This window comes from Suricata suricatta, chromosome 4, assembly GCF_006229205.1.
Source record: "Suricata suricatta isolate VVHF042 chromosome 4, meerkat_22Aug2017_6uvM2_HiC, whole genome shotgun sequence".
Classification (NCBI taxonomy): domain Eukaryota; kingdom Metazoa; phylum Chordata; class Mammalia; order Carnivora; family Herpestidae; genus Suricata; species Suricata suricatta.
The window spans coordinates 67,707,329-67,724,950 of record NC_043703.1 but is presented as its reverse complement, the minus strand read 5'-3'; the positions used below and the strand labels follow the sequence as shown (position 1 = coordinate 67,724,950).

General features: G+C 40.2%; 1 protein-coding gene across 1 annotated transcript in view; it reads left to right on the top strand.

Annotated features, from left to right (window-relative positions):
- The window catches only part of FRY (FRY microtubule binding protein), a 261,360-nt gene that overhangs the window by 136,211 nt on the left and 107,527 nt on the right, over nt 1-17,622 (top strand). The window contains exons 18-23 of the mRNA XM_029938476.1: nt 7,238-7,496; nt 9,013-9,195; nt 12,270-12,356; nt 14,516-14,775; nt 15,201-15,390; nt 16,010-16,134. Of these exons, the coding sequence (XP_029794336.1) occupies nt 7,238-7,496; nt 9,013-9,195; nt 12,270-12,356; nt 14,516-14,775; nt 15,201-15,390; nt 16,010-16,134 (1,104 nt within the window). The remainder of the gene's footprint in view (nt 1-7,237; nt 7,497-9,012; nt 9,196-12,269; nt 12,357-14,515; nt 14,776-15,200; nt 15,391-16,009; nt 16,135-17,622) is intronic.

The window sequence follows — 17,622 nt, the reverse complement described above, 5'->3', positions numbered from 1 at the left end:
CCCCTGCGGGGCCAAGACGGGTAACAAGAATTCTTAGCTATTTTTAGTGCTTCAGAAATCTGCCCCAAAACCATATATTTATCATCTCCCAACATTGTCCAAAAGAATGTGCAGTCCAACTAGAACCTCAAGTTATTTGCTTTGAGTAAAATTATGTTGTCATAGTTAAATAAGCATAATTTTCACATATTGATCTGAAGCCCTAGTTGACAGTTATGTGCCTTTAAATTAAAATCAAAAGTGACATGACTTATAAGCAATTTAGAGTACAAAATCATTAGACATGGGGTGCATGAAGGGAGTGGAATGAGAACAAACAAAAGTCCTCCTTGACTTATAAAAATAAAGAAAAGAGAATATAGAGAGCCAGTGATAAAAAGGCATAGAAATAAGACTGGAGTGGTAAATTTTTAGTTAATCTTTACTATTAGCTGAGGCATTTGGACCAATGGAGTTTTAAGTAAGAGAATAATGTTATAAAAAATATTATTTTAGTCTGGTTAATCTGATAATGGTGGAATAGAAGAAAGCCCAGAGAAGGATAACAAATACTAATGTCGACTAAATGAAAGATGCATTTCGCATGACCTCATTTACCCATGTTCACTAGCCCTTGGAAAGCATCCTTCTCATCAATATCTAAATAAAATAACCCAAGCCCTCATCCCATGTGACTGCAGACCACCACTGGCCATCCCACAGCTTCAGAGTATCTCCGCAGGTTTCTGGTTATTGTGGTCATCATGCCCTCTCCTCTGACTCCTCTAGGTCACCCCTCACAGCTGTCAGTTAATATCTTTTGTAGCCTACTATGGTCCAAGCACAGAAAAGGCTGCCCCTTTTCTTCTGCCAGTCCCCACTAGCACATGATGGTGCTGGATTGTGAGACTGACTGAAGATCTATTACTTTGAAAACCACTGTTTCATCAAGCCCCAGTGCTCATTGACCAAAGCCATCCACCCTCCTAGTTGCCTTTGGTCACTGCTACCTGTAATCAGCAACCTCCATGCCATGCACCCTTCTTTCTTCCATTCCATGTGGAGGACATATTTTAAGAAGATTATGAAGTTTAAATAAAGTTACAGCCTAGGCTTTTGCTGAAGCTTAACAACCAGAATGTGAACAAAGAGCACATTCGTTGGAAGTAGGGAAGCAGTGGAAAGGAAGAAAAAATAAGCCTGGATCAAAGAGGGGCTTCCAGCTCTGGGTGAGAAGATCTAAGGAGGAACAAAGGGTAGAGAATCCCAAAGAATAATGATCCTGTTGATTTGGGGGTAAGGGAAGCTGAGAAATAAGAGACTAAGATATTACAATAGTCGAGTATCCCAGGATGATGGCAAAGACTGAGAGTAAAGAAAAGCTGTGAAGCAGGTGCCAGATGCAAGGTGACCCCCGAAAGGTCTGTGAGCAGCCTGTTGGTGTTCCAGGGACAGCAGTGGAGGACATGGGTGAGTAGGAGTCAAGTGTCTGGACAGAGGAGGGGTTGCCGAGTGGAGGGCTAGATATGGCAGTGAGAAATTAGGGGACAGAAGACTGCTTGTCATGGCCTGTGAACCATCAGAGAATTAGAGACTACCATCTGAGAGATTTAGAGGAAGTACCCAAAAATGGTAATGAAATGGAATCATTTGAAAATCCTGGAGTTTGCAATCCTACTCTTGCAATTTTACGAACCATGTGATCTAGACAAATTGTTTAACCCTGCAGCCTTTTTGCCTTCATGAAATTGGAATAACACTGCCTATCTCTTAAGACTGTTGAGAAGGCAAAATGTCATAGGCGTGCGCTTTGGTTAATCCAAGGGGAAATGTGTCAGCAGGGAAAAGGCAGTTTCAGTTCAACTGAAGCAGAAGGAAAGTTCACTGATGTCAGTGAACTCCTAACTGGTGACAATGATGTGCACTAAGGCCTTTGAAATACTAAGTTTTTGAAATGTCATGCAGCATTCAGGTACAGTCTCTGATGTTATTTTGCTGTGACTCTGTGGGGGAGACTCTTACCTCTGGAGTCACTCTGATCACTGAATCCAGTGACGCCTGAAATCTGCTGACCATGGTGCCAGGCATGCCAGAAGGGAATTCTCTTAGACTTGGTTGGAATGTCAATGCTATTTATGGTGCATCGTGTTTATTATTACGTACATTCTTACAAAGCCCAAAGCGATGGGCACTGTTTTTATGAGGGGAAAGAGCAAATAAACATTCTTGAGAGTTCAAGTCTTAGAAATCAAGAAAATGACTGGACTTATATGGGAAGCTTGTCAAGAGGCCTTTTTCATAAACTTTAAAAGAAGCCGAAGCTGTTCTCCTCAAGGGAAAGATAACTTGGAGTGCTCGACCTACATACTAGGTCCCATTAACCTATGAGAAAATGAGCCCTTCAGACCTCCTTGAGAGGGTCCGAGGACAAAGTGAAGAAATCTAACAGCAATAACTGTGGGTTTCAAGTCTGTAGTTACTTTATTTCCCCACCATCAATCGCATTGGGACTGAGTTGACTCTTGAGACAATATACGGTCTAGTCAGAGAAGTATGAGCCCTTTTAGTTCAGATATTTCAAGGTCACATCCATGGTATGCTGTTACTGGAGAAAAACTTGGTTTTCTTTAAATCTGGCAAAATAAGACCAACAGCCATGCCAGCTCCCTGTGTGCCCCTCAACCCGCCCAAGCTCAGTTTCCTCAATAAGGAATTTCAAGGATATGTCCCATATGACTGTCCCCAGAGTCCCTTCCCAGCATTTCAGGTAATGGCTACATACCACAGATACTCTGACCTCAGACTTACAGTAGTATGTTTAGCAGGACAGCAGTGTATAGAATGAACTGGCAAACAACCCCTTTCTTCATGCTACTACATTTCTGATTTTATGGGCATTGCTCAGCCTACTTACGGTGGCTGTGTGAGGAACCCTTCCCCTTAGGCTCCATGGAAGGTACGCTGGCTGTCCTGACATCATGGTAAGATCCCTGGGGAGAATTTCCTTCCTGCGCTCACAGAGCCTGCCCTTCCCAGCTGTCTGGGTACCCCTGGGATTCTCCACATAGCAGGGGAGCTTACTTGTGTCCTTGGCCATGGGCATCATTTTTCTCTTACTGTGCTCCCAGATGTTTCCTGTTCTGTCCCTTGACCACAGGAAGGACCTTTCCCCCAACAGCATACAGGCCCCTGTCCTCTGTCACTTCCTGCAGCACGGCTTATGCACTAAGGGGTTGCCATTCATTGTCTACCTTTCCCTTTCAACAATTTGTCATAAGGTTGTTAGAATCAAATAATGCATATAAATCACTTTACGTAGTGCCTAGCACACAGTAAGCTCTCAGCAAATGTGAGTTATTATTTTTAAGCATCTCTGTATTTGCATAAAAGATTATGCCATGATGTACAATGCATTTTCAGACACATTATGTTAAGGAAAGTTGGGCACATATTTAGTCCTATTTTCAGAGGAGGAGATTTGAACTTCAGAAGAGTAAAATCAGTTGCCCAAATGAACAGAATTTTCCTGAAGCCAAATGGCAGTGACAAATGTCATTGGTTTGATGCAAAATGACAAACACTTCTTATGCAGTGTTTCCTTACAATTTGTGGAGACTTATGAGGCAATGTGTACACAGTTTCACAATCTTCTGGGGTACCTGAAAAATATTTATTATATATTTTTCATTCTCCTTTTAATATGTGGCTACTTGTTCTGGGTATCTGAGACCTATAGTCTCAATTGCATATATTGCCTCAATAAACCACTTAATTATTTCTTTAATTTTAATTTCTTTTAATTGAGATACAGTTCAGAGCACCATAAATAGATGCAAGTTCATTGCTTAATACCTGCAGATAGGAAATTCCAGCCACTTCTGGTGAACTATTCCAAAAGCTATCCACCCACCTGTCAGCAAATTCCTACTTTTGAAAACCATTGTCTCCTGGGCTTCACTTTAAAACCATCTTTCCAGGGTGCCTGGACTTTGGCACCAATGCCAAAGCATCGGACTTTGGCTCAAGTCGTGATCTCATGGTTTGTGAGTTCCAGTCCCGCATCTGGCTTTGCACGCCCAGCATGGAGCCCACTTTGGATCCTCTGTCTCTTTCCCTCCTTCTCTGCCCCTCTTGTAGTCTCTCTCTCAAAAAGAAATAAATGTTAAAAAAAATAATAAAAATAAATAAATAAAACCATCTTTCCTTCTGCTGCCCTTGATGATGTTATAGGGCAGCGGATTCCTCACCTTTTCCTAATAACCTTTTGTTTTTCCTGCCATAGTTTAGAAGGGGCTATTTCTTCTAATGGATTTTTTCTTCTGGATATGGTTTGTGAATATGAAATCATTCCCTTTTCATTCGTGTACCTCTACACACCAAGATAACTTAGAAGTACTAAGCTGATCCTATGTGAATCTGGGCTCTCATTTATGAAAGCAGTTTCCATTAAAAGTCATTTGTCTGACCTGCCCAACCAAGAAGGTAGCCTTGCTCAAGTTCTGATTTTTCTCCTTTTTAAAAAAATTTTTTTTAATGTTTTATTTATTTTTGAGAGAGAGAGAGAGACAGTGTGAGCAGGGCAGGGTCAGAGAGAGAGGGAGACACAGAATCTGAAGCAGGCTCCAGGCTCTGAGCTAGCTGTCAGCACAGAGCCCGATGTGGGGCTCTATCCCACGAACTGCAAGATCATGACCTGAGCTGAAGCTGGACGCTCAACCGACTGTTGACCCAGGTGCCCCTGATTTTTCTCCATTTAACCCACACTCTTACTTACGGATTAACAGTCTGTGGGAACAGCACATGCCCTCATGATCACACTGCTCAGCCCTTCTAGATCACTGAAAGCAGGGCCTCCAGAACCTCTGCACTGGTGTGTTACCATCAGTTAACATTTACTGAGTGCCTATTCTTCCCATCCTAAAGGTGGCTCATCACCTATGGAAGCTTATTCTTTAAAACATTCAGGACCACAGACAGGTGTAAATATAATAAATAAGAATCATGAACTTAAAATAGGAAAATGACTTCAAGTGTTTTTTTATAAACAATTGTTTTTAAACCATAGGCTGCAGAATGACTCAAGGGTGCTTATAAGAGTAATGTTTCTTCCCAAATGGGTGGGCTTCAGGCCCTTAATCCCAGCTTTAACCCAGGTTTTATGTGTTATACATTAAAGTTACACTTACATTTTAAAAATAAAATAAAATAGAGGTGTTGATTAAAATACAAAGAATGTTTGTAAACTCCCACCTTCGCTAGTCCTAAACCGGAAGCTCAGGTAAAGGAATCTTTGGCGATGTCCATAGGAACTATAGACTCGTTGGGGGGGGGGCGGGGCGGGGGGAGGCAAGTCTAATCCGAAGAAATAACTTACATCTTCCTTCTCAGCAGCTTTGTAGAACATCACTTGCTTTTGCAACAGGAAATACATTTTCCCTAACTTGGTATATATCTGCTCAGTAACAAGCTTTTGTCTGGTTTATATTGTCAAATTTGGACCAATTAGTGTGCTTTTATGCTTTAGAGAATATGGAAAGTGTTTGCTTATCAAGTTTTTGAAATCATGTTTATTCAGAAATATAGAACTATACCAAACTTGTTTTCTTGCAGAAAACTGGATTAAGGGTTAGATGTCCTAAACTGGAATCCTGGACTTTGAGGCAGTATTTTAACCACTCTGGGTCCCAGTGTTTCCTCCCTTTCCTTGAGGAGAATATTGGCCATTTGGGGGCACTCTCAGTGACTCAGCCATTTTATTCTCCAACACAGAATGCCTTCAGGCTGCTGAGTCCTTAGAAATTCGATCTCCTCAGTGTCTTTGATTGCTCTGTCTTCCTTCCTTAGCATTCCCCTGCCTTGGGTCAGGCCCCCACCACTTGTTACCTAAGTCAATATAGTGACCTCCTCGCTGGTCTCTGTCCAGCTTCTGGTTGCTTCTCTAAGGCTTCTTCTCTATATTTCTGCCTATTTTATTTTTCAGATGTGAATCTAATCATGTTATATTCCCTATAACTTTCAAGATACAGTTCTTTTCTTTTTTCTAATAATAGCTAAGTTACTGAGTGCTTACCACACACTCATTGTGGTGCTATACGCTGTACATGGGTCATCTTAATGAACCTCACAACAAGTTTATGAAATGCAAGTACAGTTATCATCCTTGTTTTCCAAATGAGGCTCTGAAGCTTAGAGAGATTGAGTAACTAGCACAAGGTCACATAGCTAGTAAGTGACAGAGGCAAGACACTGATCCGGGCTTTCTGATTCCAGAGCACACACACTTAACCCCCTCCCTGCCGTATTTGCCTCCTTGCATGGCCCACAGACCCTTCACCAAGCTGTCTCTGCTTCCTCACCAGCACCATCTCACCCCTACAAGCACCCTACCCAATAGACACGACCATACGGAAATCAATATTGTAAGGGCTGTTATTTCTGTGTCTCAGGATAGTCTCAAAAATATTTGTGTCTTAAATAAATGAATAAAAGAATCTATAAAACACTATGTTAACTGATGGTTAATACCAATGTCAAGATTTAAAATCATTATGATACTTTAGGTTAAGCCACCGATAACCCGATATTCTTCAGTTGACTTAGGTTGTCTCAACCTTGACACTATTAACATTGTGGTCTAGATAATTCTTTGTTGTAAGGAGTTGTCCTGTGCATGTTTAGCCAGATCACTAGCTTCTAGCTACTAGAGAATTGCTAGTAGCAGTCTCTGAGTTGTGACAATCAATAATGGTCTCCAGACATTACCATGTCTCCCTTGGTGGAGCAAAACCAATTGTGGACCATTGATCTAACCCATAGTTACTCATTTTCACTGAACTTCGGGGTGAGTCCCTTACTTTCTTTGGTACTCTGTTTTCTTATTTTTAATGTGATAGGATTTGATACTAATTTATTCTATAGTCAAAATGTATTAAAAAGTATTCAGATACACCTAAATGCCATGTAATATTTTAGGTTCCATCCAGAAACAGAAAAAAGGACATTAGTGAAAAACTGGTGAAAGCTGAATAAAATCTGTAGTTTAGTGAATAGCACTGCACCTATGTTAATTCCTTAGCTTTGATAAAGGCACCCTGGTCATATAAGGTGTCCATGTTAGGGCAGCCAGATGAAGAGTATATGGGAGGGTGACCCATTTCTGAGACACAACTAAAAGCAGAGACCTGTATTTGTTTCATCACAGATCTAGAAGAAAAGTTAATAAACCAAATCCTTTTATTGTCTTTGACCCGTTTCACAGGCTCTCTATTCATATGGACGATGAACTGCGACATATTGCACAAAATTCACTTCAAGGTTTACTTGTTGACTTCCCCGACTGGAGAGAAGATGTTCTATTTGGCTTTACCAACTTCCTCCTCCGGGAAGTAAACGACATGCACCACACGCTCCTTGATTCATCCCTGAAGTTACTGCTGCAGCTGCTCACCCAGTGGAAGCTGGTCATACAAACTCAAGGCAAAGTCTACGAACAAGCCAACAAGATCAGAAATTCAGAGGTAATTTTCACACTCTTCCCACCAATTTATATTCCTTAATATAATAGATATGTAAACATGTTGCTGCTCAGAGAAACTTTGGAGTTCTTACTTCCAGTCACCTAGCAACTTTCTCACTCACGGTGGCCCTTAATTTTTCCAACTGTATAAATTGTGATCAAGAAACTCAGGGTTGATATTTCATTAGGTTAGATTTATTAACATTCACAAGACCATTTAGGGAGTAGAAATTGCTCTTTTCAGAGAATTATGATTATAAATGTGTAAGAGCAAATGGCTCTAGGCACGGGTACAGAGCCAGTGTGGACATGCACATAGACCTGGATGTGGACATGCATATATAAAAGTTAGCTGCCCACCAGTTGTGTTTTTTTCCTACCCTGCAGTATATTGGCTGCCTTGTCCAATATCCACAGAGAGGAAAATGCCATCTTATGGTTTATTCTTTCACACATCAGTCCTAAGTGGTAAAAATTAATGACATTATGAAGAGCAGGTTGAGGAGAAATGTCAGGAGAGCAGAGGCAGTGCTGACTTGACATTGAATGAGCAGATAGAGAGAGGACCTGGCGAGGGAAGAACACAGTTGAGAGTCTGAGGAATGTGGAGGCTCAGGGAAGCACAGCAGTGCTGAGGGAACAGCCAGGACCTCAGATCCTAGGTCATTCCTCTTTCCCTGTGTGTTTTACACACACCAGAGCATGCAGGGGAGAAAAAACAAGGATTGCACGTGCTTGTCAAAGGGGAAAACTGAAACAGATGTGGAATCTGCCTGTTGTCTGGCTTGATTTTGTTTTAGACCCATGTGGTTGTGGTTTGGAAACTTTAAGAACCCATCACATAAGCACACACAAACCTAGATTAGAATCTAACACAAATACAAGTAAGTAAGTGTGATTAGGAATAAATGTTTGAAAATTCAATGGGGTGGTATCCAAAAGTCTGTAGGGAATCTTACTAAAAACAAATTAGGCCACTTTGACTGAATTTATGGTATAATTGCAAACGGTGTATGAATGGAACCAGTTTTGTTCTTATTAATTGCCTTTGAAAGTTATTTCTTATCAGAGGTAACAGATGGCTGATGGTATTTCAAAGTAACAATTGATCTAAAGAAAAAAGATCTATGCTATGTCATAAATAATAATGAATTTATACTCATGTCTGATCATAAGCCATTGTAATTTATTTTATTTTTTAATGTTTTATTATTCATGTTTGAGACAGAAAAGCAGAGCATGACTGGGGGAGGGACAGAGAAAGAGGGAGGCACAGAATCTGAAGCAGCTCCAGGCTCTGAGCTGTCAGAACAGAGCCCACCGCGGGGCTTGAATTCACGAACCGCTAGATCATGACCTGAGCTAAAGTCAGATGCTTAATCGACTAAGCCACCCAGGCGCCCCATTGTAATTTATTTTAATATTACAAGGTCACATGTAAGACGCACATGTGAGTAGTTTCTTCTTCTTCCATTGTTATATTTCTGAATATAGACTGTGTTCTCGTTACATGACAGCTAATTCCAAATGGCTCCAGCCACAGAATTCAGTCGGAGCGTGGTCCCCACTGCAGTGTTCTTCATGCTGTTGAAGGCTTTGCTCTGGTTTTACTCTGCAGTTTCCAGGTGGCCACACGCAAACTGTCCGTTTTAATACTCAAGGAAATTCGAGCTTTATTTCTTGCCCTGGGTCAACCTGAGGTATGGTTTATCCTTCTGAATTTTCCAGTTCATGTCTTTCTTTTGAAATTGAGATGAAAATCTGCAAATAATGCATTGCTGTTTTACGTCCTTCCATTCACACATGACGTCAAGAAATAATTTTTGATTCATCATGGGTTTTTGATGATGAAATAGCATTCTTGATCTATAGGAGTCATTTATTCTGAGAGCAATAGAAAAAGACCATTCTTGATTCTTTAAGAGGTGGTGCTTTGTTAAGAAGTGAAGAATTTTAAGGTTCAGTTGTGTATCATTTTTCTTTGTTTTTTTATTTTTTTAATGTTTAGTTATTTTTTAAATTTTTAAATGGTTTTTATTTATTTTTGAGAGACAGAGGCAGCACCAGCAGGGAAGAGTCAGAGAGAGAGGGAGATACAGAATCTGAAACAGGCTTCATGCTCTGAGCTAGCTGTCAGCACAGAGCTTGACAAGGGGCTCAAACCCACAAACCATGAGATTGTGACCTGAGCTTAAGCCGACGCTTAACCAACTGAGCCACCCAGGCACCCCATGTTTAGTTATTTTTGAGAGAGAGAGAGAGAGAGAGAGAGAGAGAGAGAGAGAGAGAGAGTGTGTGTGTGTGTGTGTGTGTGTGTGTGTGTGAGCGGTGGAGGGACAGAGAGAGAGGGAGACACAGAATCTGAAGCAGGCTCCAGGTGCTGAGCTGTCAGCACAGAGCCCAATGCAGGGCTCAAACCCATGGGCCAGGAGATCATGACCTGAGCTGAAGCCGGATGCTTAACCAACTGAGCCGCCCAGACACTCCTAGATCATTATTCCCAATAATGTTCAGCAAACATCAAATTAAGAAGATATTATTACATTTATATTAGAGAATGAACTTGAGAAAATAATGAGTTCCATTTAAAATGATCAAGGTATCCAACAGTCTGGCAAACTGAAATTTGTTTAATTTCATCAGTAACTGTAGAAAATGCCATCCCAAGAAAATATGTCCCCTGAGAACAGAGAAATGCACCTATTGTTAAGGATGATTGGCCAGCTGACCTCCATGCTTGGTCAAGTACTGTACACCCTTGTTCTCATGTTAAGCATGTTGCTTGCCAGCCCAGGTGGCCAAACCCAGTACACAGGTCGATGGGAGAAGGACCAGTTATGTCACTTAGTTCTTCAGAAAAATGCTACTTTCCATTTTCTGGTTTTAAATCACTGATGTTGGTTTTATGATCCACAGAAGGGTCATTGTCTTTCCCAAATATTTTCAAATTCATCACAGTGCCTTCTTTAGATGGCTTTGTGGTATATTTTAGGACATCTGTGGTTTCTGGTGAATGGATGTCTAAGACATGCTGTATTTTGGCAAAACTCTGTTAAGTCTGTAACTATGATAGTAATGATGACAATAATTACCTTGACACTGTGTTGAGTTCTACACAAAGTATCTCATTTAACCTTCACGATCACCTATGAATTCGTGTTACTACCAACGGGGTACACTTACTGAAATTGCAGTGTAGGGAGATTCAACTCTTTACCCAAAATCAACAGTGGGGATGTGACAGAGCCAGAATTGAAAGCCCCTGAAGCCCCATGTTCTTTTTAAGTATAGTTAACATACAGTTGTTACATTAGTTTCAGGTATAAAACCCATGCTTTGGGGCACCTGGGTGGCTCAGTCTGTTGAGCTTTTGACTTTGGCTCAGGTCATGATCTCACCGCTCATAGGTTTGAGCCCCACGTCAGGCTCTGTGCTGACAGCCCAGAGTCTAGAGCCTGCTTCAAATTCTGTGTCTCCCTCTCTCTCTCTCTCTCTGTCCCTCCCCCACTCACACTCTATCTCTCTCTCAAAAATGAATAGATGTTAAAAAAATATTTTTAAATAAAAAAAAAAACCATGCTCTTACTGCTATTCCAAGACTGTGTTAAGAACATTTCTCATGTTACTTTCTTTGACCAGCCACAACTTTGTTTTTGTATAATTTTTTTTATTGACATGTCATTGACCTACAACATTATATTAGTTTCAGGTGTACAATTATGAATCTATATTTGTTTACACTATGGAATGATCCCTACAATAAGTATAGTTAGTATATGCCACCACACAGAGTTACAGAAGTTTTTTCTTGTGTTGAGAACTTTTACAGTCTACTCTCTTAGCAACTTTCAAATATGCATTATTGTATCATCAGCTATAGTCCCCATAACTAATTTATTTTGTAACTGGAAGTTCATGCCTCGTGATTCCCTTCCTCCATTTCACCCACCCTGCAACCACCAGTCTGTTCTATCTACGAGATATGTGTGCTTTGTTTTTCCAGCCACAATTTTATTTTAAGCCATTCTCATTCAGACATGAATAATGACAACCCAAGGCTTTCCTGAAAACTTTTAAAGTAAATAATTTGATATTTCTGAGCTTCTCTATAATAAAGGATGGCAAACATACTTATATCCATATATATACTATTTGTGTAGAAGAATTTTCCAAACATACATATATCCATATATATATCCATACTATTTGTGTAGAAGTTTCCATAAGATACTCTCTCCTGTACCCTGAAGTTTGTTTCTTTTATCAAATAGCTTTATACAACATAAATATCATAGAGCATGTGCTCAGTCTCCATTCCAGTTTCTTTCAAAATAAAATTCAATCATAGTCAATAATTTTAGCAGATGAGTGACATATGGATGTAGCATTTTAGTGGCCCGGCAAAGCATATTCTTGTGGGGTTTCCATTCCTTAAAATTAATGACAATGTGAACACTCTAATGGATGCGTATGGCACGAGTTTTTGTTTAGATCCTTGTGTACATGCATGATTTTTTGAAATTCAAGTCCATGTCTTTTCAGTACACTGTGAAGTTGAAGCTCTAATTATCTTCCACTGAAACTTGAAAGACTAAACTCAGAATCACAGGGGATTTTATCTACCACCTTTCACCATCTTGGCACTCACTTTTCTGTGAGAATACCCTTATCACTACCTTGCAAGCTGTTCTGATTCATGTACTGAACAAAGGCAGTGGGGTGGGTGGGAAGGGTTCATTTTCCCACGGAGAGTAACTGCCTACCCTTCGTACAGGACGATGACAGGCCTATGATTGATGTCATGGATCAGCTAAGTTCTTCCATTCTCGAAAGTTTCATTCATGTAGCGGTTTCAGATTCGGTAAGCACACATTTGATCCTGATTCCTAATTGTTCTTAAGGATAAGCTCTGGATATGACAAAGAGACGAAGAAAAATGATGTGGAAGATGCTGGGGTTTTATGTCAGGTTAATAAACTGACACAATAGTACGTGTGAACACAAGACAGGCTTTTCAGATCCTGGCTTAGGAAACATCTAGGTAAGTTTCAAACCAAATTTGAGCCCCAGGAATTTTGTAGACTGCAATTTCAAGAAGAATTGTTCAGGATTCTTTAAGAAAATTAATGCTCTTTATTTATTATGCTTAACACTATATGTAACTTATACATGTGCTTTATAGTTTCCAGTCATCTTTTTCAACCCTCATAGGTACCGAAACGCAAAAATATTTTGGGGCAGGGCCATAGCTACACAGAAAGAAGTGTTAGGACTGCCACTTGATGCTTGGATCCAAATATAGGACAGCCTTATCTGCCATAAAATAGATTCTTCCTTTTTAAAGAGCATATTGGCAAATTTCAATTTCCTGAAAAATTGAAGGGAAATTGAAACTGATATTAACTATCTGATTTTTTAAAAATCAACATAGTTCAGTAAAGGGACCTAGATTAATTTCAGCTAAATAGCTGAAACGAGGCAGTGCAGATCAAGGAGTGCTCACAGGATCCATGTTACTGAGGCCTCTTGTGTATTCTTGCCAAATAGCTATAAATGAATACAAACATTTTTCACAAATAGCTATAAATGAATACAAAGCCTAAAGGCATTGGTGAGCTTTTCATGGTCTTGCTCTGAGACTGAGCACGGATCCCTACCTTTAGTGGCCCTGTCCTTGCTTATGTTTGTAGTAATAATGATTATTACTCATATTGGTAAGCCAGGCAGTGCAGACTTTCCCAGTGATATTAAATAGTCCTTCTTTCAGAAATTCAATTTGTTTTAACATGGAATGGGAAAGTCGAGTTTAATTGTCTCATAAGCATATCTTATTTGCAGGCAGATTAGATTTTGTTCATGGGATTTTGTTCTATCAGAATCAAAATCCTGAGCCGGGGGTACCTAGATCAGCACTACTGCACTTAGGAAGATGCACAGGAAAGGGAGAAGAAGAATGCGCCTGCCTTCCTTGTTCCAGGTGTTTCTACATTCTTCAGCTCATGTAATTAACCTAACGATTAGGTGAGATTAGCGTTATAATTCCCAAGTTATAAATTCATGTCCCACAGACAGAGACTTTGGGATGGTCAGGACTCTGCCCAGGTGACAGGCTTCGGATGAAACCTCTGTTGGAATCCCCTGTCTGGCTTTGGAGTTCAGGATGTGCCCCCTAACAGCCCACTCACCATTGAGGCCCCGAGTGCAGTGCCCTTGCCCGTGGGAACCTGTAGGCCCATCAGATAGAATGGTGATCCATTCAAATGATTTAAAATTATTTTTAAATGCCTGACAGTCATAAAAGCAATTTTCTCTCTGGGCACAACTGTGATTATTTGAAACTTGGTCTTCCCCAAATTTTAATATACTGAACTTAAAAGAGAATGACACATAGGAACTTGCATGAGATATGCAGCCAAAAAGTTTTCGAATGTATTGTTTTTTTGGCTCAATATCATAGGTCAAGAATAAGTAGGTATCTTACCTCAAAATCACCAGTGAAATGCCCTTCCTAAAAGAGACTGCATTTACCCATCCCCCTAAATCAGATGGAGGTAATCCAAGTAAAGGTAAACAAGTTTATGGCATAAAAGGCCCACACTAAGACAGGGATTAAAAAACACATTTGTGAATCTTAAAGGTTAATAACTTTTAAGAACTTTAAATGGCAAATCCACGATTGAGTTTAAATTAATGAAGGCCATAATTTTTCAACAACTATTCAGTGAGTGGTTTGGTGTACTAATTCACAGTGCTATGTGCCATTGAAACTGTTCAAAATGTGACCTGTGTCCTTGAACCTGCACTTGAGCTGCTTTCAGTCTAGCACAGGTAATAGCTGTGGCTACAAATGGGCTCCTATGTGGTAGGAGTAGGGGGCGTATTTCAGATTCAAAGCTTGGCCTGTTGCAGGAGGTAATTAGGGAGGGCACTGTGGACGAACAGGCGTTTAGGCCGAGCTGTGGTGGGGACGTGTAATTTATAGTTCAGCATTGATTCACTGCCTACCTTTTGGACCCACAGGCCACATTACCGCTGACCCACAGTGTGGATCTCCAGTGGTTGGTGGAGTGGAATGCAGTCCTGGTCAATAGCCATTATGATGTGAAGAGCCCTTCCCATGTCTGGATATTCGCTCAGTCTGTCAAAGACCCCTGGGTCCTCTGCCTCTTCAGTTTCCTCCGGCAGGAGAACTTGCCCAAACACTGCCCCACGGCCCTCAGCTACGCCTGGCCATATGCCTTCACTCGGCTCCAGTCGGTCATGCCTCTGGTAGACCCAAAGTAAGGGAACCGTGTTTTTCTGTTTTGGTTGTCATTTGCCCTCTTACATTTGCATTTTATCAAAAAGATTGGCACATTATAATCCTCTCTAGTTTCTGTACTTGCTAATATGGAATTCTTAGCATTGAGTAAAAACCTGTCAAAAGCTCTTATTGAGAGCCAGGTTTTTTTTTTTTCCTTAATAATCCATATGATTGTCTGAGTATAGACTGTCAGAACCTTAGTGGTGAAAACAGTCCTAAAGTTCTATTCAACTTCCCATGCAATAGAGACATTTCTTATCCAGACAGTTCTTGACAACATAGACAATCCTTGACAGACAGTTGTTTAACTCTGTTTGAGCACTTCCTAGGATCTTGATTTAGTGAGTGATATTTAAAATCCAGAACTTAGTTTCACTCTTGTTGTCAACTCTGTATTTCCAGTAGCCCAATTAATGCCAAGAAAACCAGCACCGCCGGCAGCGGAGATAATTATGTTACCTTGTGGAGAAACTACCTTATTCTTTGTTTTGGAGTTGCAAAACCCAGTATTATGAGCCCGGGACACTTAAGAGCTTCCACTCCAGAAATAATGGCGACCACACCTGATGGTACAGTGAGCTACGATAACAAGGTGACGTGACATGCTTCAGAAGAATTATTCTGTAAGGTTTTTTTTTAGCTTGTTTGTCTAGAGTTCACAGTGCACATTGCACTGTGCCTGCCATCTGGAGTATATGGGATCAGATTTTCATCCTACACATTTCTAAATTCCATTGAGTGTTGATATGCATAATTTATTATTCCCCCAGACAGGAGGGGAACTGAAGATTAAGAGAAGTTAAGAAACTTGGTTAAGACCATAGATGCCCTGAGGTTTATTTATTTATTAGTGCCCTGAGGTTTGGTTCCTGCCCTACATACCGTATTTCTCTCACTCGTGGCCGAGTATTCGCCTTTAAACCATGCTTTCATTAAATGATCTTGTTAAGAATGGGTTTGTAGATTTAATTTTTTAAAAAAAGGAAGACATAATAAAAATATTCTTTAGAATTTGTATCCCAGGTAAAAAATGCATTCATTGTGCCATATTAAAATTTATGTCTGTCTTTGTTTTTTTCTTTCTGAAATGATGGCAGTGCCTTGGGACGTGGCTTATTACTTTGAAACTGTTATAATGGAATCATCCTTTGATTAAAGGAAGCATCAGTTGTCATGTTACCTCTTTTTCACTTTTAATCAACTTGTTTCAGGCCATAGGCACCCCATCGGTGGGCGTTCTGTTAAAGCAGTTGGTGCCTCTGATGAGACTAGAGGGCATTGAGATCACAGAGTCCTTAGTTTTAGGATTTGGAAGAACAAATTCCCTTGTTTTCAGGTACAGTAGTCTCAGTGAGTTCTTGTAAATTCATTCCTACTGCTGTTATCGTCGTTCGTGTTTTTAACTCGAGTTTGAGTCTGCGTGTTGGCGTGTGCCTGGGGGTTCCTCGGCTTTGCGGGCTTCCTTTGTGTCCTCGCAGTTTGACGCGTGTGTAGCCAGCACTTCTCGCCACTGCCTCGCTTTTCCCCTTTCGCGGCTTTGATTCTGCATCTTGGGTTTTATCTCATAGGCAAGATTGGTTTTAGATAGCTATAAGTGAAGATAATTCAGTGTCCATCTCCAGATAGCCAGACTGCTGTGAGGCTTTAATGTCAAAACAATGAGGTCTGCTCATCAGCCATTTATGCACCAGATCTCAAAGGCTAAGCACGGATAGCTCTCTTTCAGGGGGATTCTGTTACACAAGTCGATCTTTTCAGAAGGTGCTTTCTCTGCCTTAATAGAACCATTATATCTCGAATTCTTTCCTCATTTCACACCTTTAATCAAATAACCATTCCATCTGAGGCAGTGTCAGAGCCTTTTAAAAGAGTCATCGTAAAATATTAGTTCAGGCTGCCTCTGGTGACTTGAGCTAAGCATATAAGCACAAGTAAAATCCTAACTTTTTTTATGTAAATCAAAAAGGAAAAGCTCCAAGCTTCTGCCAGAAACCCTATTTGAAAAATAAAGATTAATGAGACATTTTAGAGGCAATTGAAAAAAAAATCTGTTACATTATTCATGGATAGAGTCAGATTTTATTCTTATAAGAAGTAATTGTGAATTCTGATACTGGAGTTCAGCTAAGCAGTGTTTTTACTACCTACTAGTTAACTAGTTAAGACAAAGAATCATATAGATACACTACCAGAAGATAAGAAAAACAATTCCTGGAATGACCTAACATTCTTTTCCAAAGAACCTAAGAAATGAACATTCTTTCCCAAGAACATATGCTCTTCCTCACCTTGCCCTCTCGGTATTTCTAGGGGGAGGGGTAAGGTTATGGGTAAGGTTATTAGCCACGTGGGTCTGGAAACTTAATGTCTCTGGGCCTCAGTTCCCTTACCCGTAAAATTGTTATAATAAATAAAAATAAAATGTACCTGTCTAATAAAGAAAAAATGGTATTTATTGAGAGGATTAAATGTAGAAATGGCCATAGTAAATACTCAGTAAATGGTTGCAGTTGAAGGAGATCATTAATATTATTTCCATTTCTTTCACAAAGAAATTCTAGCATCTGTTAGAGAAATCTGAAATGGAGTACACGTGTTCTGTCTATCAGCACAGAATGCTGCAAAGTTTACATTCCTAGCTTTGGATTTCCCTGGAGGATGATGTCTAAGAGCACAAATCCTCCCATGGGAATACTGTAGACTATGGCAAGGTGTTCAGGCACAGAGGAGACCGTAGACAAAATACCTAATTTTGTCTGTCTCGACATAGCAGTTCAGAAGTTCTTTCTCAGAGAGCACAAATAATTAAGTGAGAACTGAAGAT